This window comes from Leuciscus leuciscus, assembly GCF_965113295.1.
Source record: "Leuciscus leuciscus genome assembly, chromosome: 19".
NCBI classification, from domain to species: Eukaryota; Metazoa; Chordata; class Actinopteri; order Cypriniformes; family Leuciscidae; genus Leuciscus; species Leuciscus leuciscus.
This window is the reverse complement of record NC_138743.1, coordinates 28,066,631-28,089,390: the sequence shown is the minus strand read 5'-3', so window position 1 is coordinate 28,089,390 and position 22,760 is coordinate 28,066,631. Positions and strand designations below refer to the sequence as shown.

The 22,760-nt window shown below is 39.2% G+C and overlaps 3 protein-coding genes and 1 long non-coding RNA gene across 13 annotated transcripts in view; 2 read left to right on the top strand and 2 right to left on the bottom strand.

Annotated features, from left to right (window-relative positions):
* The first annotated feature begins 151 nt into the window (after nt 1-151).
* slc10a4 (solute carrier family 10 member 4) lies at nt 152-6,450 on the top strand. Its single transcript, XM_082147584.1, has 3 exons — nt 152-843; nt 1,518-1,728; nt 4,811-6,450. The coding sequence occupies exons 1-3, from the start codon at nt 314-316 to the stop codon at nt 5,348-5,350; spliced, it is 1,281 nt and encodes a 426-aa protein (XP_082003710.1). The 5' UTR covers nt 152-313; the 3' UTR covers nt 5,351-6,450.
* Nucleotides 6,451-7,280: 830 nt separating this feature from the next.
* Nucleotides 7,281-9,266, top strand: zar1 (zygote arrest 1). The gene is made up of 4 exons (XM_082147586.1): nt 7,281-8,212; nt 8,385-8,477; nt 8,600-8,674; nt 8,925-9,266. The coding sequence occupies exons 1-4, from the start codon at nt 7,484-7,486 to the stop codon at nt 9,066-9,068; spliced, it is 1,041 nt and encodes a 346-aa protein (XP_082003712.1). The 5' UTR covers nt 7,281-7,483; the 3' UTR covers nt 9,069-9,266.
* A 791-nt stretch (nt 9,267-10,057) lies between these two features.
* Nucleotides 10,058-22,760, bottom strand: part of fryl (furry homolog, like) — a 101,259-nt gene continuing 88,556 nt past the window's right edge. For 7 of the 10 annotated variants that reach the window (XM_082147532.1, XM_082147533.1, XM_082147528.1 and 4 more), the window contains 9 exons: nt 21,487-21,869; nt 19,501-19,708; nt 19,019-19,168; nt 18,595-18,693; nt 16,548-16,616; nt 15,442-15,459; nt 14,577-14,687; nt 12,810-13,003; nt 10,058-11,958 (listed from right to left, as the gene is read on the bottom strand). In XM_082147532.1, the coding sequence (XP_082003658.1) occupies nt 11,655-11,958; nt 12,810-13,003; nt 14,577-14,687; nt 15,442-15,459; nt 16,548-16,616; nt 18,595-18,693; nt 19,019-19,168; nt 19,501-19,708; nt 21,487-21,869 (1,536 nt within the window). In that variant the 3' untranslated portion in view covers nt 10,058-11,654. Of the gene's footprint in view, nt 11,959-12,809; nt 13,004-14,576; nt 14,688-15,441; nt 15,460-16,547; nt 16,617-18,594; nt 18,694-19,018; nt 19,169-19,500; nt 19,709-21,486; nt 21,870-22,760 lie in introns of those variants that run through there. The other 3 variants (XM_082147527.1, XM_082147526.1, XR_014200269.1) reach the window with 2 other exon arrangements.
* On the bottom strand, nt 12,331-12,809 carry LOC309482266. The gene is made up of 2 exons (XR_014200273.1): nt 12,706-12,809; nt 12,331-12,599 (listed from the first exon to the last, which is right to left on the bottom strand). It is a non-coding gene; the product is annotated as an uncharacterized lncRNA (long non-coding RNA).

Here is a 22,760-nt window from a genome sequence, read left to right as displayed (position 1 = left end):
CGTTCATGTTCCAACATGTTCCAATCCAATTCCAAAGAATTTCTCCAGAAATGTGTCTTTGTGATCAGTTTGTGAGTTAATTGTTGTGGATGGCGCCTGTAATGGCTCTTGGTGACGCGCGCTCTACGCCAAACCCCTCCCGGTGGCACCGCGCGCTCAGCGCTGGACATCCCAGTGTCCCTCAGTCACTGCTGACAGACGTACAATGATCCTGCGCCGCTAGGGGACCGCGCGCCTTTCTCATCAGGTCAAGGAGGATACACCCGCGGAGACTGAAGGTTCATTTGGAGAGCTCCAGTGCTCTAGAGACGCGATGGAGACCTCCGGCAGCGTGCCAAACACCGCCGCGCTCACGCAACTTCTGAACTTCACGGAGGATCCAGCCAGCTTCTCGGAGAAGCCTCCCGTGGCAGGGTTGCGCGCCACAGAGGAGCCGCTGTCTCTCGTGCTCAGCAGCTTCAGGACTGATGTGGCTCCAGCGGGGCTCCTGGCGGGTCCATTCTCGCCCTCTGAGGAGCCCACTCACCTGATTGTGGCTTTCTGGGATTCACCCTTGAGTCACTGGATTAATGTGTTTGTTGGCTTTGTCCTGTGCTTCACCATGCTGGGGCTGGGCTGCACGGTGGAGCTCAGTCAGCTGGGCGAGCACATCCGAAAGCCCATAGGAGTCCTGCTGGCGGTGCTGTGCCAGTTTGTCCTCATGCCCCTCATCGCCTTCCTCCTGGCTCTGGCCTTCTCCCTCAATGATGTGGCCGCTATGGCTGTGCTGCTTTGCGGCTGCTGCCCTGGAGGAAACCTCTCCAACATCATGTCATTGCTGGTCAACGGCGAGATGAACCTCAGGTAGCTATGATGTCTATTACATCCGTCCGGTGATCAACTACACTCTTACAAATAAAGGCTTCAAAGGGATTATTATTTTATTTTTTTGTTGCAGTGATGCCATTAAAGAACCATTATTGGTTTCCCAAAGAACCTTTCACTAAACAGTTCTTAAAATAACCATTATTTTTTAGTTAAGAACATCTTAATAATCTAAAGAACCTTTGTGGAATGTAAAGGTTCCATGAATGTTAAAAGTTATTCATGGAACCATCGATGACAATAAATAATTTTTATTTTTAAGAGTGTATAAAAATGTTTGTGAGAATAATGTTATTAGGCTCATTTAAGAAAAATGCGAAGATCTGTGAAATATAAGTGATCCTGAATAATGTGAAAATCCGTCTCAGATTACACAGAAAATAAAAATATAGCCTATATATATTGCGAGAATAATATTTGATAAATGTTTAATTTAAATGTTAAATATTTATGGATTTTTGAACATTACACATATATTGTGTTTTAATATTTTTCAGCATGCTCTTTTCATTCTGACCAAATTACAATATCGAGAGATATAAGCATGACACTGCGTGCATGGAACACATAAATGAAATAAAGGTCAGAATAACGCGTCAACTTTGTTTGGCTGACTTGGTAATACATTGCTTTTGGTGGGTTTTGTTTTCCAGCATCGTCATGACCATCTCGTCCACTGTCCTGGCGCTCGTGCTCATGCCGCTGTGTTTGTGGATGTACAGTCGCGCATGGATCAACACACCCGTGGTCAACCTTCTGCCCTTCGGCGCGATCATTCTCACCCTCTGCAGCACCCTCATTCCCATCGGGCTCGGGGTCTGGCTTAGACAGCGCTATGCTCGAGTGGCAGAAATCATCATTAAGGTGACTACATGCACAAAAAAACAGTGGTTAAAGGAATAGGGCCACAGCTGCGCGCATTTGCTATTAGGAAAAGGAACCTGAAACATCAGACAGTTGATTTAGAGGAGTCACTAGTGGAATATCTTCATCACAAGAAAATAATTTAGAATTATGATTATGCTGAATTATGCTGTCTTTTCTTAAATATCACTGGTGATAGATTTCTTATGTCGTCTTAACGTCCACAATCTCTGGCCATTATAGGAGACTGAACTCATTGCCCAAGGGCAAAGTGGCCACATGCGCGCATGGGTTCCTCCTTTCAGTTGAGCTTATCTAAGAACAGCCTGGACAGAAGAGCACAGTAGCGACTGTGAGATAGAGAGAGGCGGAGGGGTGGGGGTGACAGAGTGTGTGATAAAGGAATAGAGGCTGTTGGGGTGAGGGTGGGTGGGACGGGAAAGTGGAGTGGATAAAAGTGGGCTGATTTGTCACTCATCATGGCTTGCACTTTTCTCCTCTAGTAGTATCATCATGTGTCTGTCTGTGCCATTCACTCTTTTCAGGATTCATTCCCCAGGCCACACATAGCTAAATATGTCACATCAATTGTTCCCAGACATATTAATGAAAACCCTTTACGGCTAATTGCTGCCCGCTGAATCCTGTTACACACTGCTATCTTCACAGCAGTTCCTCTCGACCAGGGTAATGTCTACCAAGTAGTACATCACAATATTTTAGTAAACGAAAACTGAAACTAAAACGATTGGTCAAAAAACATAAAAAATAATAATAATAATAATAAAAAAGAGTCATAAATGAAAAACTAAACGAAACTAACAACTGTTACTGAAAAACCAACTGAAATAAAATAATTAGCAAAAATAAATAATCATTTTGTAATTAAAGGCAGGGTATAGGCAATTTGTTTAATAAACACTTTTTGTTATACTGGTTGAAACTCTCTTCATATCATGATAGAAATAAATAATAGAAGTGGTCTTAATATTAAAACAGTGACTGTGGAAGTCACAGGACCAAAACATTTTCGTCAAATCATTGCAGTTGGTCCGAATGCAATGATACGATGTCCTGCCTGCCTGTTAACAAAATGATGATCAGATCAAAGAAGGCGGGGCTTAATGTTCACTGAAGATAAGTATGAATTCCAACACAACGCTTTTAGTTTTTACAGTGAAATAGCGTGTGCGTACGGTAATACTGTAAGTAGCTAAACATTTAACTCTTTCCCTGTCAGCGTTTTAAAAAAAAAGAGTTGCTGCCAGCATTTTTTAAAATCATTTTCACAAAAGTTTCATGGCCCCCAGAAAATGTTGTTGTATGAATATCTGGATATGTAATATATCAAAAGAAAGAACAGACTACTTTTAAACAAAGAAACAAAAAAAAGTTGTATTCTAGCTTAATAAAACAAAATTTTATCAACACTTGAATGAAAGTTTAATAAAAAAAAGCAACATTTTGGTGAAAATATTGTGTTTTTGTAAAAGACTACTAACCAATCACGTCAACGTGTGATCATCAACAAGTGGTTCTCTGAGCTGGTGAGTGAGTGGAGGCGGGGCTAATATGCATTTTTATAGAACCAAGTATACTAGATGAGGCAAGGGTGTAGAGTTCCATTCAAGATATTTTAAGGCATGAATTTTTTTTTTTTTTAAGGAAAAAACGTTTAAATATGTAATTTGGGTGATCAAAGATGAGTTTTAAGGGATACAATTACTGACTACATGGGGACTTTAATATGAATGAGTTTGTCTGAATGTTTCACCATTTTTACTTTTTTATAGTAATTTATACTTTAGTTTACTTTTAATTTGCATTTGTTTGGTTCTTTGTTCAATCTCAAACCATTATTTTATTTTTTAGTTATTAAGAGGTTTGCATAAGAGTTAACTGTAAACTGTGCAAACATTAAACTTTGCTGAAATAAATGTCTTGCTTTGGTCTACACTGGAAATATTTTGTTAACTCTGCTAAACTATAATTACTAAAACTAAAAATGAAACTAAATATATAAAAACTTAATAGAAATGTGTTCACAAAATTAAACTAAACAAAAACTAACAAAACCATTAATGAAACTAACCAAAACTGAACAAGTTTTAGATGAAAGCAAATTTGAAATTTTATAGAAAAATGATAGAAAAATTGCAAAGCTACAATAATAAAAAAATAAAAAGGCGAAATGAAACTCAGGTAGTTGGTCAGAGTCCACGATAGGCAAAAAAAAAAAAAAAAAAAAAAAAAATTGGTTGTTTAAGGATAGCTTAATGTTTAAAATATTTAGAAATTATCTCCATTAGAAAAAATGTATCCATTAGAGTAGACCCATAAAAATAAAACTATTGTGAGGGTCATTGGACAAATAAAATAAAATTATTTTGTCAATGTCATTATGTCAATTTTTCCACTTATAAAATAAAACAATAATATTATGAGTTTATTTCCATTAGATTCAAAATATAAAATAAAAATATTGTTAGAATATCTCCATTACACCTGGAATGTAAAGTAAAACATTTAGCAAGAAAATAAAATATTACACCCAGAATATATTTAGAATGTCCAGAATGTCCATTATACACAGAAAATACAATCAAAATATTGTGCAAATACAGTGCGTACCATTACACCTAGAAAATATTGCAAATTCTGTTTGCTAAATAACTAAGATGAACTAAATGGATCAATAGCCTGTATAAATTCTATTGAGAACTGTTTGACCCTTGTATGTCTGTATGACACTTAATATTCAACAATATTTATTGATCTGCCTGCATCGACATCAGAACTGATCTGAGCTGGACAATGACATCTCTGATTTCTCCAGAGTGGCTATATATATAAATTAACTAAATGAATAACTTTTTTGCAACAAAAATGAAACTGAACTTACTTAAGCTGGACTATGATGCTATTTTCTTCTAGATCTGCTGTACAGCAGAAACAAACTCTGTTGCATAATTTTCCTGTTATCACTGTAAAGCTGCTTTGAAACAATCCATATTGTAAAAAGCTCTATATAAATAAAGGTGACTTGACTTGACTGCTTGTATGCTTTGTGCTTGTGGTCCAGGTGTCTCTGTGGTCTCTCCTGGTCACTCTTCTGATGCTCTTCATCATGACTGGAACTATGCTGGGCCCGAAGCTGCTGGCCACCATCCCCGCCTCCGTCTACCTGGTGGCCGTGCTCATGCCCATGTCCGGCTACGCGGCGGGATACGGCCTGGCCACGCTCTTCGACCTGCCCCCCAACTGTCGGAGGACCGTGTCTTTAGAAACCGGATGTCAGAACGTGCAGCTCTGCACGGCCATCCTGAAGCTGGCGTTCCCTCCGCAGCTGATGGGAGGCATGTATATGTTTCCTCTGCTGTACGCACTCTTCCAGGCAGCGGAGGCTGGCATCTTCATTCTGGTTTACCGCATGTACAGGACAGAGGTACTACATAAACCGGACCTCATGCAGGATGATGATGATGATACAAACATATCCTACAAGAGAATGAAAGAAGAAGATGTGCCGTTTGATTCTACGTATGGTGCGGTAACAGTGAGCGATCCCAATGTCATTGTGCTAGAGTCACAGGATGATGTTGGAAGCCCCACGCCTGTATAAGGGGACGAAAACAACTGACCTGAGACTCGCTATAGACATAGGACCTGCGTATTTACATTAGGATTTATTCATGCCATCACTCACTGGTGAATTTTTTTACTAATTACTCAGAGCATTCTAACTAATATGTGCCAAAAAGGGTTGCAAGACTGTGAAATTGGAAACTAACATCATCATGACATCACACAGTGGCGATACTGAATTTGAATATCCCGAGCCAATGTTTGAAATCTTTATCTAAACACACTAGCCAGATATTACAATTCAATGGCATTTTATGAATTAGCTTAAAATATATGCCGAATTCAAAAACAAATGCACATGCTGGGGGACATTTATTAGTAACAATTAAAAAAAATGAATAATACCATTTGTAGACAAATATAATTATTATATTAAATATGTAATTCTATATAATTCTTAAAATTATATAAAACTATAAATCTATATATTTAGACACACACACAGAGAGAGAGGTGTATGTCTATATAAATTATATATTTTTATTTTTTGTTCAGAGAATTTATTCATACATTCATTCATTCATTTATTCAAATAATGTATAAGACATTTTCAGAGTGTCATGGGTGTATGCAAATCCACCATTAATATAGATTTATGCTGCTGTTTGTAAATGAATCCTGCTATTACCCCAGTAAAAGGATTACATTGGCTTATTTGATTATGTGGACCCAGAGGATGAGAAGACTGATTCACATCCCACGCCTTATATTGCACATCACCCACTGTCAGTCTGTTTCTGATTCCAAAACAAGACAAAATATGTTTTTGGAGATTCTAGCTTCAAAAATTGTGGAATTTTACAGGATTACCATTGATCGGCTTGATATGACCGATACCAAGGCTACAACATGTCAGCGTCAGACCAAATGTGGTTTTGGAAAACAGGAAAAGCCCACGGCAATAAAAACAGACTTTATTTGAAATAAGGTTTATTCTAGAAAAGTGATTATGTGCTAGTTTCCTTCTGAAAATATCCAAATACGCAATCCATCTCTGTAATCGAAATGAAAATATTGTATATGTTTATCAGAATATAAGAAAACGCCTGCAAGATGAATAAATGTTTACAGCAAGCATGTTTTTATTATTATTTTTGTTCCTCCAATATCACTGCCAGACTCTGGTTTAGAAATTATTTTATATGCACTCACAAAAAACAACAACTTTATATTAATCTAATATTTATTATTTAACATTATTACAGTATTGATTTTTAGTAATAAGACAACTGAAGTGGCAAACAATAGGCAGAATTTGTAAATATACGTTTTTTTATATATTTTTTTTTATAATACAATTTAGTGCTATGTATTTAAATTGAATTATTATGCCATTCAGTAAAATGGAAGCCATTTAAAAAAAAAAAAATTTTTGTCAAATACTGTGCTTATGCTTTTGGAACTGGTGTAAACTACTTCTGTCTGTATTTCCACCTGGGGAGAGAGTATTTAGCACAAATTCAGACTTTTCTAAAATGACTGTGCTGCCATCATGATATTTTCAAGATCAGGGGGCATTTTAGGAATATTAATAAGACAATATTAATCAAAAGATCAACCATCATCTGCAATGACCTTCACACAGAAAGTAGTCCAAATAGAATTGTCCCTTTTCTTAAAGGAGCGACATCCACTGCTGTAAATTAGGGGACACAACTTCTTAAAATATAACATGTATTTTTAAATCAATTCTATATTGACATTATAACTAGTTTGTGTTAGAATGTTATATTGTTGCAATTACATCCAAGGACAGCTCTTTGGTGTAAGATGGGAACATGCACATTATGTTACAAGTGAAATCTCTCAAATTCAATGAAATATGTATTTTTAAAGTAGAATATGGAACTGTTCATGACCAATTAAGATGATCCATCTGGTCAAGATGTGTATTCCTGCTTGGAGAAACAAGCAACAAACATGGTGACTGGTCAACAAACTAAACACCAAAACAGCTAACAATTTAAATCGTATTTTCCAACAAGAATTATACATGTTTATGACTTTTTCAGGTCTGGAAAATCCCTTTTGAAAAGTCCCTGATATTTTCGGATGTTTTCACTAACCGTGGGAATCCGGTTAATTGGAGTTAATTAACCACCTGACCTCAATGTGTCCTTGTGTCTACTTAACCTGCTGCAATGGGTTTGCCCTTCGGCTAAGCGAAAAAATGGCTACGTATGGTAACGAGACAGTCGACAACTATATTTACTCTTCTTACAATCCTTATTCCTACAAAAATCCCAAGTTCAAGGGCTGGAGGCAGAAAGCTTACTACGCCAACTGCGGTGAGGGCGAGAGCTACTTCGATAATTACCACAGGGCGCAGCTCAAGTCCATCTTGTCTCAGATCAACCCGAACCTCACCCCGCGTCTGAGGAAAGCCAACACCAAAGACATCGCGGTCCAGGTCAACCCGAAGACCGACGCGTCCATCCAGTGCTCTCTGGGCCCGCGGACCCTTCTGGCCCGGAAGCGTGATGCCCTGCGCCAGCGGCGGCAGGAGGTCCAGACTCCCGGGAGCCCCATCAGCGGCGGCGTCCGGTTCCCGCGCACTCAAGCCGTGTACTCCCCGGTCGAGTCCAGGAGACTAGTGTCCCTCTTCAGAGAGGAAGAGGAAGAGGAGGAGGAGAAGAAGGACACGGAGACGGTGGACCGCGCTGAGAAGGTGGAAAGCGCTGAGGGAGACGAGCGCAAAGAGAGTGAGGAGAGCGTGAAGGAACCGCTTAGTCCAGAGAAAGATGAAAACAAACAGACGGAAACAAATGAGGAGAACCGAAACGAGCCAGTGAAAACCGGACAAAGCGAACCCAAGTCCAAGGCTCGTGTGAGATTCCAGGTTAGGGGAAGTTGATTATCCTTAACGCCAAATCATGTTTGTTTTTGTTTTCACTGAACTTGGTGCAATTGAATATTATATATTACATTACAAATGGAGTAGGCTACCTTCTAAAAAACAAGGTGGAAAGCAGTTTAAGTTTTCAGCAGTGTGTTAACTTGTCTTAATGTAGTTTTTGGAGCAGAAGTATGGCTACTATCATTGCAAAGACTGCAACCTGCGCTGGGAAAGTGCTTATGTGTGGTGTGTCCAAGGCACAAACAAGGTAATAGATAGCTACATATTTTAACTGGCATGCATTGCCCACGTTAAACAGACACACAGATGTTCTCCCCCTCTATTGTTGCAAGTGTATAGCTATTGATTCACGCTTTGTTTCTCTTAAAGGTTTATTTCAAGCAGTTTTGCAGAACATGTCAGAAATCCTTCAATCCATACAGGGTTGAAGACATAACCTGTCAGGTAAGCCAGTCCTGCCATTGTTCTCAACTAGAGGGCCTGAGGCTTTCTATGGGACCACAGCAAACTTCCAAGTGGGGGTAGAAGTAAAACCGCAGAAACTATGCTTAAAATGGCTTAAATGAAGGCGCAACACGATCCAACTTTATCATCAACTGTCCATTTTATTGATGAACAGTCTTTAACTAACTAGGAGTGCCAATAGTTTACACGTATATTAACTGTGCACTTTGCATTATCTATTCATTTTCAGACTTGTAAGAAGACTCGCTGCACATGTCCTGTAACATCGCGTCATGTGGACCCCAAAAGACCTCACCGGCAGGATCTGTGTGGCCGCTGCAAAGGCAAGCGGCTCTCCTGTGACAGCACATTCAGCTTCAAATACATCATTTAGCACCTCTGTGCTGTGCTCAGGCTTTTTTGTCCAGCTGGATTGTCCACTTCAGTCTCTGCATCCTCGCTCCACAAAGACTGCAGTGGGGAGGCTGGTCCATCAGTCTCTGCAGTCTCATTTGTTTTTGTTTTGCTTTAATTTGTACAGTATCAATTCTGAAAAATAAAAATGGCAATTACTAGCACATCTGGAACCAAAGTTTTATGTGAACTGCTTTGCAGAAGGATGATTTGAATGGCTGGCTTTTAGGGTACGTTTACATAACGATGTACTAAAACATTTTTATCTTTGTGTTTTTCATAAATGAACTGCCAAATATATGAACTGCCTTAGTATAATTCTCTAAAAAGCTAAACTTTTTGAACTGATACTTTGATATACTGTAGTTTCTAAAATTGCATAGTCCAGAGGTCATGCAGAACACAAGTGCACATCTCAATATGAAGTGACAAACTTTAATAATTGTGCAGTTTTTTTTTTTTTTTACAAATTAAGTTGAATTTAAGTTTCAATTAAATGGGGTGGTTTGGTTTGTACAGCGGTTAAGAACCTAAATTGAATGAACAAATGGTTTACTGGTTACTTGTATATTTAACCGTTATGGTTTGCGGTAACTTTAAATGCAAAACCAGTAATTTGTGTATTTATGCTATGTAATGGGGTTGTTACAAAAAAATTCTAAGTTTCACATACTAAACCTGAAAGACCAGTTCTCACCAAGGAAAATATCTACAGTAGAACTATACTGGTACTGACACAAAGGAATCCCTTTCTGAACAATTTATTCCAGCTGATGAACGATAACTTTAAAGTGTCAGATGACATAACTGCAGCACAGGCTTATAATAATGTTGTCATCCATTGGTGTGGGCACTAATATATATGGAATGAGCAAAAGAATGCATATCAAACGTACCGCTTGTATGGTTAATAACTGGATATCTGCAATTAAACACTGAGGACCGTCAGGAAATGACAAAAAGCCAGAGTTGCTTATAATCAGGTTTTTATTTAACAGTACAGGAAAAAGCAGGTAAATCAGATGACAAAGACAAACCAGAGAGAAATGTGAGAGGGGGAAACAGAAAAAAAGAGATAATGCACCTCTAGATAAAAACTATATTTTTCCAGGTAAATAATATATCCATTAAATAATTAAGAACAGCATTCAAAATGTACCAAACAAGCAACAGAAGAGATCTCTGAGAGGAATGAATACAGTGAACGTTTTGTTTCTCAATGTGCCACGACAAATTCAACGGTTCCTCCCTACGTTTGAGGATATCGCTTTTGTCTCTTGGAGTTTGGCAAGCGAAGTGCAGTGCCTTTCAGAAGCGTCGCAGAGCCCACAAACCCTCAGTGCAGCCCTGAGTCTAGGGTTAAGACAGAGCCAACATGGACAAACACTAGCCCCAGTTTCCCCTCAGCAGGGGCTCCAGCGGGGGCCTCAGTGGGGGACTTTGGGCCAACATGGAGATCACAGTGGGTATCAAGGAATGCATATGGCAAAAGCTCGACCTGAGAAGCCGAGCTCGTTCGTCGGGAAATATTGAAGATTAAGGTGGCGTATTATCATAAAGGAGAGGGCAGCCCATGACTTCCCAACAGCTATTCAACTCGCAATTTTTTTGCATTAGTCTTACCCTCTACTGAGCTCTCTCTGATTGAACAGTGCATTACACAAATGTACAAGGAAAAATACTGCTTTTACACTATACATTTTCTAAAATATATACAGAGTAAAATAAGTTATTGATATTTCCATGAGTTGCAGCCAGTTTGCACTTCACCTGTGCATCTCGGTTTGTTAACGTGCATGTATGAGAGAGAACGGGTGTGCAAATATCAGTCCATGTCAAACGCACTCGCACGCACACTCTCACACTCACACTCGTCCTCGCACGCGTACACAAGAGTCTATGGTTTCCTACAGGCAGCTACTTATTTGGTTATAGTTTAAGGGTTTTGTAAGAGCGGCCCAGTGAAAGCTGAAAGTTCTCCCCGACGCAGGTCAATAAAGTTAAACAGATAAACCTCTTTAAATGGAGGGTATGGCCCCCCAGCTTACAATTACTTGTTAAATATCCTAACATTTACAACCTAAGACTGTTAAAAAATACAATTCTCAAAAAAATATTTGTTGCAGGCTTTTCTCTTTCAAGCATGCTTTTTGCAATCGACAATGCGAGTCTCGCCGATCCATTGCGATCCTCTGATTCTCACAATCACGCTTCAAATCCCATCTCTGCCCCAGTGCATAATGGGGCAGACGGATGTGGATCAGTCTAAAAAAGGATGCCACCCAGAGGTCATAGGTCATTCCGCCAAAAAGCTTCAATTTTAGCATCATTATCGCCCAGTGTCCCTCCTAATGGTTCTCGACCAGTCCCATTCTTCGTACTTTTTACAACATCTGAAGAGGTTAAACTATTTTGGAGAAAGGGGGGAGGGGAAGAAAAACGCGGTACGTACGTAATAGTTTTGAGTAACTAATGTCCACACATTCTTTAGCCCTTTGAGGTGAAGTCTACGTGAAAATCCCCAAACCCACCACCCCGGAGGAAGAGAGTTGAGTTTGTGAAGCTCTCACAGTCCAGTGCTGAGGACTGTGTTTTGAGTGTCGATTTGTGTCTGGATGTGGGCCGTGGGGGTCGGTGACAGGATGCACGTCTGGTGGGTGTGCGGGTGAGTCTGAGCCTGGCAGAGAGCTTCGCGGATCTGAAGGTTGAGCTCCATGAGGCGCGTGCTGGCCTGAGAAAGATCCCTGCTGGGGCCCACCACAGCCAAACAGCCCGTCTGACCCAGAGTCTGGTGCCTGAAGTAAATGTGCAGCAGCGTCTGCACGGCATCATCCCTCTCACTGCCAAATATGTCATTAGGCCACAGGCACCTGAGGGAATGAAGGGAAGTAAGAGACATAGAAGGCGGTTTATAGAGAAAATACACACTGGAATCTATCAGATTTATGCAAAAGAGAACTTGAGGAGGTTAACGAGATGGTTAATTAGATTATGGATCCCAACTGGACATGATGTAATACATGTTGCCAGTAGCAAGCAATTTGTCTGTCCACTCTGAAATCAGAATATGGTTTCTGTTTAACAAGCAAACTATGAAGAGCAAGATTTTGGACCACTGAGACTGTACTGTGGGTAGAGCTACTCGGCGTAAATACACAGTAAGTGATTGACAATATGCCACATCGCTTGTCAAGACTAGTTAGGACAAAAAAATTATAAAAGGAAAGAGCTGTTCAATGCGATGTATTGCTTGGTGCTAGTTATATGAGAGAATATAAATGTCCATTTTTAAACAGACTTCTTTCTGGTAATGTATGATGGACTTCTTTAATTATTTAGTTCACTTAAACCCTGCTGCTTTCTTACAATTGATGGATGGAATTAAGTCTATGCCCTACATTTTTTTTCTTTTTTGATAATCCAATGTACGTCACAATATGGAAGAAAAGATCTGTTGCTACTTCCGTTACATTGCGACTTTAAAGTCACCTTGAAATCAAAACGGACAATTCTTTTTTTTTTTTTTTTATAGAATATTGCCGTTTATTATAAATACTTAATCTGTGCACATCATAATATTTTTATTGATATTACTGAGATCGCTGCAATTTTCGTACAACCACCAAGTCCCACCCTACGTTTCACTTGGCTATACATTACAATACGGAAGAAAAAATCTGTTGCTACTTCTGTTTTACTGTAACTAATCTGTTTATCATACCTGAAGGCTTTAACTTGTGCGATAGCTGTGCTGAAGTCCCGTGCTCTAAGACTCTCGATAAGTGAGTGGATGGCCGTCTCTGTGCTCGACTGGTCCACCTCAAACTCGCCCACTCCTTCCTGTCCATCACCAACTGACTCCGCCTCCTTCAGACAGCTCTCTAATATGGCCAGCTCCTCTGACATGTTAGTTACCTGAAATACACACAAGCATGTCATTTTAAATCATCATTTGGTCAATATTGTCAAAAAAAAAAAAAAAAAAAACACACCTGAAAACCGACCAATTCGCCAATACAAAATCAATCAGCTGACACACAATTAAAGCACACCGTAGTCATGTCATATTAAGCATAAACGCATTGAAAATTGAAATGGATTATCCTCAGGCAGTGCTTATTAACTCACGGCACCACCAACATAACAAAACCGTGTCTGCCCCAAGCTGAGGCATGAGAACTGTTATATTCTTTCTACATAACAGAGGTTGCTGAGGTCTGTGTGTGTGTGTGTGTGTGTGTGTGTGTGTGTGTGTGTACGGTCTATAAAGTGTAAGTGAGTTTGTATTGATGAGCGATAGGCTGAATGGCTTTGCTCTGGTCTGTGTTAAGCATATCAGTCTCCCTCAGTGAGCTTAATAAAGTTACGCTGCACTAAGAGCATTATTTGCAGTCAGACCTTTATGTGTCCATACTGGCACACATTAACACAAACTACCACAAAATGCAAAAAGAAAACTGGCCATCTTCTGCCTGTATGGCTGGCCTTACATCTTTCTATCCATCCAACCATCCATCCATTCATCCCTCCCATCCCATCCCATCCATCCATCCATCCATCCATCCATCCATCCATCCATCCATCCATACGCCATCTTAAAGTTGCAACCATCTTGCCTTGAGATGCTGAAAATAGCTATATATGTGTTTCAAGTCAAAGATGTCCTTTTAATGTAATTCTACATAAAAAAAGATTGTTCACCCAAAAATGATTTCGTCATCAAATCACCCACCCTCATGTCGTTTCAAACCCATAAGGCTTTCATTCATTTTCAAAACACAAAGATATTTTTAATGAAAGCTGAGAGATTTCTGTCTCTCCATTTAAAGTCTTTTCACCAAAACGTTGATGCTTCAAAGATTTCATAAAGACATCATAAAATACATCCATTCAACTCCAGGTCAGAAATCCAAGTCTTTTGAGGAGACTTCTTCATTTGAGTTTCAAAGATGAAAAAAAGTTTTATGGGTTTAGATTATAACGGCATGAAGGTTGATGACAACATTTTTATCTTTTGGGTGAACTAACCCTTCTAAAATGATGGATGCAATAATGTTTCCTGTGTAAAAAGTGTTGTGCAAAAAGTCTATTGGTGGAGACAGACAACAAAGCCAAGATAATGCCTGGAGAACATCTAACCCTCTCATTCAAAACGTCTCATTCAAATACAGTCTTACCACTTGTTTACAACTTTGCTCAATCAATAAAAGCATTTATTGGCTTATCTTTAATTTTATTAACCCATAATAAAAAATAAAAATTGTGGCTACATTTTAATAGTGGTGTGCCAGCTAGTCTGCTTTTAAAAAGAAACATTTGTCAAGAGAGCAGCTTATTATCATTGTGCAGGTCCAAGAATCACAGAGGTCTAAAATCATGGTTACATTCATATCGTTGTCCAGACTATTCTACAATCATATCTGAAGTATCTACTAAAAATATACTTTAAGAGCTTCTAACTATACAAGGAAACACAGCAGATACAAACCTCTGCCTCTCTCTTGATGGTGTCCACTCTGCTGATGAGTTTGCAGTAGGCCTGAAAGAGCAGTAGGAGCTGGAAATGAAGTTTATACAACCGTCGACACAACTCCAGCTCCTAGAGATAGAGATAGAGAGAGAAACAAAGATCATGACACCATCACCTCAACATCTTCAGCTCTAATCATTAGCTCTGTCAGTAGCAAAACAGCATGATCAGATGAACGGACGGCCAGATGAATGATCAAATGGAGGGATAGACAGATAGAAGGATGAACGTCCTGACTTTGAGATGGAGAGGAAGGGTTACACCCTGGTGAATCATTTTGTGTAGTGTGACTATATGGTTCCCTAATCAGAACGAAACCCTAAAAGAGTGATGTTTCTGAAAAACTTCAGATCTGAATGGAGTGATCCAAAATATGTCAGTGAGCAGATGAGTTAGATGGAGCATGCAAAAAAGTGCTGGAACAAGGAATCTAAGCTACTTTTCTCTACCATCCTCCACTCAGCTGTCCATGGACACACTCCATTCACACACTTAATGCATAACATGATTTCTAGAAGCATTAAAACACCAGTAACCTTTTAGCAAATTAGCATTAGCAAAGTTAACACTGTAAGTATGCAGAACTCATTTAAGCCATTAAATAATGAAATTCATTAATGAAGCTTGTAGTGATGATATATGAATGATCATGAATTAGACACGTCTGTGGTGTTGTTAAGAGATCAGATGTAGGGGTTGTTCTGAATTCTGATTGGTTGAGAATGATTATGCAGATGTATCAGTGAAGAATAGACGAATGCTCAGTGTGTGTGGCTGAATAGAAAGGATTGCGACAGGCTCTAAAATACAATAAACAACTTACTGCTAGCATTTCCATTTGCTAAGCAAGAAGGACAGCCGGTCACAAAAAAAAAAAAAAAGAGGAAACACAGGAAATGAGAGAAAGACCAAAAATTAGTGAGCTCACAACACCCCAAGACCACCACAAGAGAGAGAAAGAGAGAGAGAGAGAGAAATATTGCTCGATAATGGCTGTTGATAATTAACCAATGACAAAGGTTGCCGTCACATGCAATGCATTCGGGGAGAAATTACTTTGAATATATTTTCACTTTTTATGCACAGTTGCACACTCAAACATATGTAACGTACCTAAATATATGCAAAATAGGTAGAAAAGCATGAGATAGACTGAAACCAATGCAAGTAATAGTAAGATAGAGCAGTGTTGGCAGAAATCATTTCCACTGTGGCATCACAAAACCTGACTTCATAATTCATAATTCATAAATCATAATTCTCACAGACAGGAACAGACAGAATCTACACCATTCAAAAGTTTGGTGCTGATAAGATTTAATAATAATAATAATAATAATAAATTATATATATATTATATTTTAAAGACTTCTAAAAAAAAAAAAATAATAAAAAAATTATATATATATATATATATATATATATATATATATATATATATAATTATTTTATTTTTTTAAAGAAGTCTCTTAAAAAAAGTCTCCTATGCTCACCAAGGCTGCATTTATTTGATATAAAATACATCTAAACAGTAAAACTGTGAAATATTATTTAATATATTTTAAAATGCAATTAATTCCAGTGATGGCAAAGCTGAATTTTTAGAAGTCATTATTCCAGTCTTTTGGGGGGATCCTGCTAAATTGTGTGGATGAGAGGGATGTGAAGAACTTTTAACATTTAAAAAAGACATTTAAATACTGTAGAAATCTGTGGTGAGTTCGGCTTGCACAGATTCTGTGTGGACCTGGTTATGAGTGGTAGAAAGCTGAGAAAATCAGTTGCCCTCGAATCACCTTTGCTTACACTCTTACAGATGTTCTTCCATTCTTATTTATTTCTCAGAGATAAATAGAAATATGTAAACACAAATGTTCACGTTTGCATGCTGAAACAGGCATGCAGTGATGTGAGTGTTTTTTTTCATACCTGAGCTTGAGTGTTGGGTCGCTGGTTACTGTCTTTATCACCGAAAGTCTTTCTGCAGTTATCCAACCACTGCAAGGAGAAGAAGAGATGAGTTACCTTGTTAACCAAGTGCAGGTGTAAATTTCTGATGTTATTGGTGAATGTGAGCAAAGACAGATGACGTTTCTGTGAGTGCGAAACAGAAATGGAGAGAGAGACAACTAGTGTGTATGGGAGTGTGTGTGTGAGGTAAATTTAATAAGAGTGAACTACTTAGCAAATTAAAGAGGGTCTGTTTAAGCACAGAGGGGGTCGGGACATAATGCTAGAGGCAGTGCCTGTGTCTCATCCAATTACTGTCCCCTAGTCATCCACTATCCCATCTGGCCCCTCTGCTCCCCTTCCTGCAGCCTGTCCGCCCAGCTAAATGATTTAGGGGCTCCGTGAGGCTATTCTTAGTGACCGTGCATGAAGAGATGGGAGCTGACGGAAGCTAGCGCTGGCTAAATCAACTCACGTCCTGATATGATTTAGTAGCCAACAATAATTGCAAAGAGACGTCAAGGAGCATTTTATGATCCTGCACTGTCAGCTTATTCTCCTCTGCTGTCTCTCCTCCATTGCATAACCCTTTAAAGATGGGTTTAAAGATGAAGCTTTGATGAACAAACTGCACAGAAAATGCCCAGGTTATTTATATACTTTCCATATCTACCAGAATTGGGTATAGCTGAAAATCAGTCCACTTCTATCTTAATGCAAACAAAGATGTTCGGTTGCACTTTACTCTACAGTACGTGTACTTACAGTGTACTTACCTTAAAAAAGTAGTGGTTAATTTAAGGTATATACATGGGTTAAGCTTAGGTTTAGGTGTAGGTTAAGGTAGGTTTAGTACCTAGTTATTACTCAGTTATTGTAATAACTATAACAAGTACATAGTATGTACATGGGGAACAGGACCGTAAAATAAAGAGCTACCAGATGTTCTTTCATTAATTTACTGAATTTAAAGAAAGAATTTCAGTGAGTATTTTTAAATTAATTTGGTTCCTCACACAAAGCCATCATATGGCTTCAAAATACTCGAAATAAAGAGCACAGCTTATAAGGACTACATTTATTGTTCTTTTTAGAAAAAAAGTAATTGTAAATCACCATCAGTGATTACCATGTATTCCATGGAAGGCAAATCAATTATGTGGGTATGTAAGGATATGCAAGTCAGTAGTTAATGTGAGTTCCCTTTCAATATCGGTCTCTCAATGCTGCGTAATCGATGGCGCTATGGGAAAACGCCTCTCTTCTGGAATACCGAAGCCTGATTGGCATAACGACATTGTAATGTCCAATGGTGTTCAAGCACGAATTAGGTATATAACGCAGCGCTGGGCGCCATTTCCTCAGAAACTTTCTCCTTCATACAAAACTGTGACATCTATCGTTAGTTTCGCTGTCGAGTCATCGCCAAAAAGAGGATGATGTTACAAAGATCCATGTTTCGGTGACCAAGAATGTTATTTATAGCCTTGTTCAGTCTGCACAGGGCCCATTGAGCTTCTCGAAGGATTTGAGATCTATGTCTTTTGCCTGGCCACGCAGAAGCCGCTGTCAATGCATGCCATGAGCATCGTGCCTCCTACTCTGCCAATTTCGATTATCTTTCATTCTCAAACGAGAAACAAATGTACGGCGAGATTTAGTTTTGTGTATCGGGAATTGATTGGATGGTTGAATCACTGTTGTTTGCTAATCGCTGTGATCTCATGAGGGGTTGCTGAAGGGGAGGGATTATCTTCCCGCCCTTACACTGATGCACACACAATCAGAGAAGAGATGTAAGGGGAAATTAATGTTTTTAATGAAAGATTACGAGGGCACATGAATAAAAAAAAAAAAAAAAAAATATATAAGTGTGCACGGATAAATCATTAATTCATTCAATCATTCATTCATGCAATATTCAATAAAAATAAGATTGAGATTTTGGATTTCATGGTGACTTTTAAAACGCATTACACATGGTTTGTAGTTAAGGTGTCTGATATTGTTTAAGTTAGTGAGTCACCTGTTCGGCTGCTTCTCTCTTGCTGTTGTAAGTGTCCAGATGCTCTTGTAACTCCAACACACTGAACTTTAGTGACTCCAAAAGCCCACAGGAGACCAGCTAAAATACACACACACACACACACACACACACACACACACACACACACACACACACACACACACACACACACACACACACACACACACACACACACACACACACACACAGAGTTCACTAAATATAGAAATTATGTCACACTATCACACTTATAGATAAATGATTTGACATATGCTTTGTAAACAGGCAAATGTAACTAACCCTAAATGCAATGCCAATAAACTGTGATCTTCCACTGTCTTCAGGTATTTTAAGTATTATTAGCATTGTAAGTGTTCAGGTGTGAGGTGCAGAGGAAGTGCATACTCTAAATGCATGAACTCACAGTTTCAGCATCCAGCAGGACTGTAGGGCACTGGGAGCAGGAGGTCATGACCTCTAGAGAGCTAAGGAACTGGTTACCCATTCGTTGGAGCCCCTCCCCAAGGAAGCGTACTGAGGCATGGGTAATAGAGTCAAATTTCCTCTGCATGTGCTAAAGAGACAAGAGAAAATCAAATTTTTTTATTATTACTAACAGTTGCTGTTCCTTAATATTTTTGTGGAAAATGTGATACATTTATATCAGGATTTTTTTGATGAACAGAAAGTTCAGCATTTATATGAAATAGAAATCTTTTGTAACATTATAAATGTCTTTACAGTCAGCTTTGATTAAATTCATCCTTGCAAAATAACAATATTAATTTATTTTAAACGAAATCTTAGAGATTTACAAGATTTTTGAACGGTAATGTATTTGCAGAAAACGGTTATTAATATTCATGCAATGTGCAAGTACAAACTCACAAACACTCTTAATTTTACCTGGAAAAGTCGTGAGAACACATGGAAGGTATACACAGCACAAGACCCATCCGAGTCCGACAACATCTGGTTGACATGGCAACGCCAGGCGTCCTCCTCGTCGTCATAGGCTACGGGTTGGAATGCTGCCAAAATAGCCGAGAGAAAGGGCGACGGAGGTGGCGAGGCCTGGAGTTCGGGAAAGCCATCTGCATCACCCTCATCTTGACTGTAAACAAAGATGGAAACAACAAGACTCATGTAGAGACGCGGGCACCAACACAAAGAGTCACATCATTCAGGAAGGAAAAACGTAAACAGAGACATGCTGTTCTTTCTCTTAAGCTCTCCCTCCTCTCTCTCTCTCTCTCTCTCTCACTGCAGATGTCCTGTGCTGCAGTGTTGTTACAGTCCAAATCTACTGCAGATGCACAAAATCAAAATAAGCACACACAGATAAACACACACTTACAGGACTGAAGGGCCGAAGAGCTTGATGAAGCATACAGAATAGAAGAATTTGAGACCAGTGCTGCTGAAAGATGTGGAGGACATGGCCTTCATCTTCATCCTCACTAACAGCTTTTATCCTTCCCTTCAATGTCTTCCTGCTCTGACGCTCTTTTTATCGCAGTTGCCTCTCTGAGCTCTTTACCTCACATGTTAGCCTAAATTCTCCCGCTGCGTTTGTGACGTTCTCTGTTTTTCCCTCTCGATCCCTCCCCCACCCGCTGCTGCGCTGCACCGCACCAGAGCAGAGCAGTTCCCACACGTGCGGAGTGGCGAATGCAGCCTCTCTTTCTGTTAAATGGATCTCAGCAGCAGAAAGTTGCCAGGAAGAGTAAGGAAAGGCCCTCATCGCGCCGTGTATGCGCAAAAATCTAATTAGAGCCCTCTGTTGAATCACTACCTATAATTTTTATTAATAAATCATGTAAGAGTCAGACACATCAGGGCTTAGAGGATGATCTATTGTACTGCAGAGGAAGTGTGTGTGAGTGTTTGTGTATAAGAATGAATAAAGAGAGTTGTGGAGGCACTTTCTAATGTGCTTGGGTATAGATGGCTGACCTTCAAGAGCAATAATGTTGCCAAGTATGAGATCACCATTCACAGCGTTAAAAAAACTCATCCTTATTATTCACAGCACAACAGAAGCAACACTTAAATGGTATTAAATTGTACAGTGCTGAGCAAAAATAGACCTGTTTATACCTGGTATTAAGATCTCAGATGATCCGATCAAAAGTGGACAGCAATAAACAGTGGTAAACAGGGTTTAAAATGTTTTGTGATCTGATCACTCAAATTCACTCAAAAACATGTTGCATTTGCAGTGTAAGCACTAATCCATCCTGATGCATCCCAGAAAATAATGTGTTATATTAAAGTGATGTCTGTTTATGCTAAAAATTAAAACTTGGAAGTATATTTGGAAGCAATAGCATGCTGATAATTTCTTTATGCTCAATAAATGCAGCCATGATGAGCATAAGTGACTTATTTCAAAAACATACAAAAAAATCGTAGAACCAAAACTTTTGAACAGCAGTGTACATAATTCGATTGCTAAAAAATGTGCTTGTCATTTCTGCCATTTTAATTCTACCACACTCTATAGCACTGTGAGTGGCCTAACTTAGACAGCACCCTAGGCGCCCTTCCTGACCAAAACAGTTACAAATTATAGGGAATAATTGCAGTTTGGTCAGCCTTTAACTATATGAGTGTATATTTCATAAATTTATTTAATATGTTTTCATAATTTAGAATTTCATATGCTGCACTTCATGTGAGAAAAGCTAGTTGTGTTGCATGCAAGTGACTATTTGAAGAATCCTATGAAGAAGCCTATGAAGTGCATTTCAGATCAGTTACTTTGAGGTTTCATTTTGGTTAGGATACTGCCGTTGAAGGTAGCTGTCTATTTAGGTGGTAGGGTTTTGGAACATTTAGTCATGATTGACTTTCAACCCCATGAATGATTACCACAGAAATCAAACCAACCTGGACATGCCAAAAAAATCGGCCTCCTCTTCTTCGCATCTATCATCTAGCTCTTTCAAAGCCAATGTCACATCCTCGTCACATACTGAATCGGGGGCCGAGTCCAGAGCCAGGGGCAGAACCGTCTCCTCCTCACACATGGAGTCCAAGGCGGAGTCTATGATGGGGTGCGGCAGCACCGGCTCCTCATCGAAAAGGGATCCAGGCGGGGTGTCAATGACCGGTGGAGGAGGGGGGGCTGGATCCAGGTCGTCGGTAGGGTCCTGGGAGTCAGGCAAGTCACATATTTCAGAGCGGTCTGATGGTAGAGGAGGGGCACTGCCAAACCCCGTATCCTCACTGACACTGCTACTTAATTCATCCGCTGCAGTTACACTGGCATCCTGCAAATGTGAACATGGACAGTAAAGGGTAATCAGGAAAAGCGGTAAAAGGGGCACCGTTTTTTTTAGGGCAATAAATAGTTTTTTTTTTTTTGAGTGCTTTATACTCTAATAATACAAAAATCTGTATTATTAGTGCATATTATTGAAGCTACTTTGCTGTGAATTTGTGTGCATTAAGCACTTAGCAGACCTACTGCCATATTACAACACTCCAGAGCTGTGGCGGTAGAAAGTGTATTTATTTCTACTGTGCTGTAAAAACATTCAGGCCAGGTGGGCAGCATGAACATTCTAGTTTAGTTTTTCTAGTTTTTTCATTTATAGAGCACATTTAAAAACGGCCACTGGCCGATCAAAGTGCTGTACACAAAGAAAATACAGCTAATAGAAATTAGTAACAACAAGTAATACTAAACACAGTTTAAAACAAAACAATCATTATAAACTAAAAGCAATAGAAAAGAAATTGAGACATGACTTGAACTCAATATACAGTGGGAGCTTGTTCCACAGTGTGGGGCCAGCCACTTCAAAAGCTTGGTTACCCCTTGATTTTAGCCGGGTTCTAGGTATCTGAAGGAGAAGTTTCGTTTCAGTTCTAAGACTTCTAGTGGGAGAATATAAATGGAGTAAATCAGACCGATAAGAAGATGCTAAATCATTTAAAGATTTATACACCAGTAATACAATTTTATATTCAAATTTATCGGTAACCAATGAAGGGATCTCAAACGATCAAATTTCCTCTTTCCCTTCAGGAATCTCACCGCAGCATTTTGAACAACCTGTAAGCGTGCTGTTTGGGACTTTGATACACCAAAATAAAGGGAGTTGCAATTGTCCAAGTGCGAGGTAATAAGAGCATGGATCGCAATCTCCATCAAGCAC